Source organism: Nymphalis io, chromosome 2, assembly GCF_905147045.1.
Source record: "Nymphalis io chromosome 2, ilAglIoxx1.1, whole genome shotgun sequence".
NCBI lineage: Eukaryota > Metazoa > Arthropoda > Insecta > Lepidoptera > Nymphalidae > Nymphalis > Nymphalis io.
The window spans coordinates 9,397,281-9,400,238 of record NC_065889.1 but is presented as its reverse complement, the minus strand read 5'-3'; the positions used below and the strand labels follow the sequence as shown (position 1 = coordinate 9,400,238).

Genomic DNA, 2,958 nt, shown 5'->3' with positions numbered 1-2,958 from the left:
CAGCCGATACATTATAGCCACTGACAATTATAATGTGACAAGCAGCCATGTCAATCTTTTGTCTATGGTTTAGACTTGTAAAAGTATAGACAAAATATAATGCTTAAAAACATACATCAGCTTTGTAATCAGAATGACTAATTAGTACAAAATCGTAATCAATTAATAATGCATAAAAACTACAAAAATAATCATGGCATTTACATAACAGTTATAATTTTGTTATAATTTGACACATAGGCTCTGAATATTGTTCATTAAATGCAATGATAAATATAGATATGTTTACCCTAACAAAACAAACAAAATAAGTATTTAATAGAGGCAATCAAGTATCGGGGAAGATATTTAACAAAAAATAAAACATGATAGAAATGGAAACTGAAAATATATTTATTCTGTAATTATTCCTTCATATTTTATGATTGGCTTAGTTTTATTTTCTGCATTTAAATAGAAATACATAAATATTTTTCGGTATTTAAAAGAGGTATGTCATGACAATGAGATATATTTTATTTATTTTAGATTCTTAAAAGCTACACTTTAGTAAAATGATAAAAAACGTACCAATTGGGACGTTTTTCGTCTTCATGATTTAATGAGACTTAGGATCGATTGATCGATACTATTGATTATATTAAATTTAAGATAATCGACTATTACAATGGATCTAAATTAATACTTGATACTATAAATAAAAGAAAGCATCGAGTCTGAGACAATTAATTATTTTATTCTTATTTTTTGGGACATGTGCCACATAATTTATTTTATCCAATTTTCTGAATAATATAAATAATCAAAAAGCATCTTAAAAATCTACTTCACATCTAGAGAAAACGGAGAGAATTGTAATAAGACCTCGAATAGATGGTTTCATTATGGTGGTTTAATATCACTACAACAATTTCACGAGACAATTATTTATAGTGAGTGATCCAAATTAATTTAGTCTAGAATCAATCATTTTAGCCTAAACAAAATTAAAAGGGATTTAGGCAAATATTAGTTAAGTTCCTTCACCATCATTAGCGTCAGTTACAGTTGCTTGAGTAAATATTGAGAAAATGAATTGCCGAAATCCGGGAAAGATCTCATATTTATTTAGCCAATTATAATAATAAAGATTGTTACTTTACATTTATATATAATACGACACAAAACAAGTAATGAATGGCAACAATAAAATGAGAAAATCGAATGATTTTTTTTTCTTCCCTTTACTGGCGAAAAAATCGAATGATTATTGTACTTATATGTTATATATTATGATACCATGTACTTCACGTGTTCAAGTTTAATTATTTATCTATTTCTATTTAAATTTTACTCTTGGAAAGGCAAATATATTACACCTAGAGCCTCGAATCAGTAATGTGTCTATTAAAAAAAAAAATTCTAGCAGCATTTCCCCTTTGAATCACAATTCCGATTCTCTTGGCGAAAAACGAACTAGTTCAACCAGCGCTCCTGTCTAATTTTAATAGAAATGTAATGTGACATATAAATCATAGAAATTGCTTTTTGTCAATGTTTGATGACAGCAGTTTCTCTTTCTATTATAATTCGTAATAAACAGTAGTAAGTAGCAGTAAACTGTAATAATTTTAATCATTATATATATATTATTATTAAATAAGAAAAAAAAATTGTTTATCATGTATGATAACTATTTACATAAGGAGGATGGCATTGTTTACGTTGATGAAAACATTCCTGGCCCTGAGGATAAAACTAATGAATATGTTAGTTTAATTGAAAAATTTGACTCTCAACTTGCACATAACTGTGATTGTAATGTTATATGTCAAGAAGATTTTTGTAATTGTCTTCAAATTTCTGGTGGTGCAAATTATACTTCACATTTCGAATCAAAATATCTAGAGACATTTAAATTAAAGGAACAGACAGGTTCTCATTCTTTCCCAATAATTGAATGCAGTAAATATTGTAAATGTTCAGAAAAATGTGGAAATAGAATTGTTCAAAATGGACCGATAGAAGCTCTGTTTGTGACAACATGTGAAGATATTTCTAAAGGCTTAGGGCTATTTACAAGCAAGTTTATTGCTAAAGGAACATTTGTCTGTGAATACGCTGGAGAAGTCATTACTAAATCAGAAGCTTTACGTCGCCAAACATACAATCAAACACATAGCAAAATGAATTATATTTTCTGTTTAAACGAACATGTGAATGGAAATGTCATCCAGACATTCATAGATCCTAGTTTGTTCGGCAATATTGGCAGATACATAAACCACAGTTGCGAATCTAATTGTGAAATAATACCAGTTAGGGTGAATTCTCCCATACCTAAACTAGCTCTTTTTAGCTGCGTAGATATATCTGTCAATGATGAAATTACATTTGATTATGGTTCAAGCTATCTAAGTAATTCGACTCAATCTATTTCTGAAAATTTAAACAACAGGAAGACATGTTTATGTAGAAGTACAAAATGTAGGGGGTATATGCCATATGATGTTTATTAGGATTACAGTTTTTTCAAATACATTTTTATAGATATATTTGATTTGTTTCTTGATGACAAGTTTTAATGTGGTATTATGGATATTTAGTATAAAAAAACACATATTTATATTGATTACATTACCAAATATTAACCCAACTCATTTGTTAAACTTACTGAAAAACATATTTCATAATATAATTTTTGGAAAGTATGAGTATAGACATAAGAATGAAAGTGACTAAAGGTATTCAAGTACCTTATATTTAATAATATTTTTTTGTCTTTGGTTGATATAAATTCTCAAATATTTTACATACCGTTATTAATATAAAAGTAAAATTGTCTATGGAATCCTGGTAGGATGAAAAAGTGAAAAAAGCCATGATAAATTAATGGTGAGCGGCCATTAAAGAATCATGGAAGAGTTAGAATCTGTTTTAAGTATATAACTTTTTTTTTAAATTTAGATTTAAAATTGT

The 2,958-nt window shown here is 27.5% G+C and overlaps 1 protein-coding gene across 1 annotated transcript; it reads left to right on the top strand.

The window, feature by feature from the left end:
• The first annotated feature begins 1,543 nt into the window (after positions 1 to 1,543).
• Positions 1,544 to 2,534, top strand: LOC126775926 (probable histone-lysine N-methyltransferase set-23). The gene has a single exon (XM_050498106.1). It carries the CDS (start codon positions 1,662 to 1,664, stop codon positions 2,496 to 2,498), a length of 837 nt encoding a protein of 278 aa, XP_050354063.1. The 5' UTR covers positions 1,544 to 1,661; the 3' UTR covers positions 2,499 to 2,534.
• Positions 2,535 to 2,958: the final 424 nt, after the last annotated feature.

What these genes read in the sequence shown, in the direction of transcription:
- LOC126775926 (XM_050498106.1), top strand. Translation starts at nt 1,662, where the DNA reads ATGTATGATAACTATTTACATAAGGAGGATGGCATTGTTTACGTTGAT.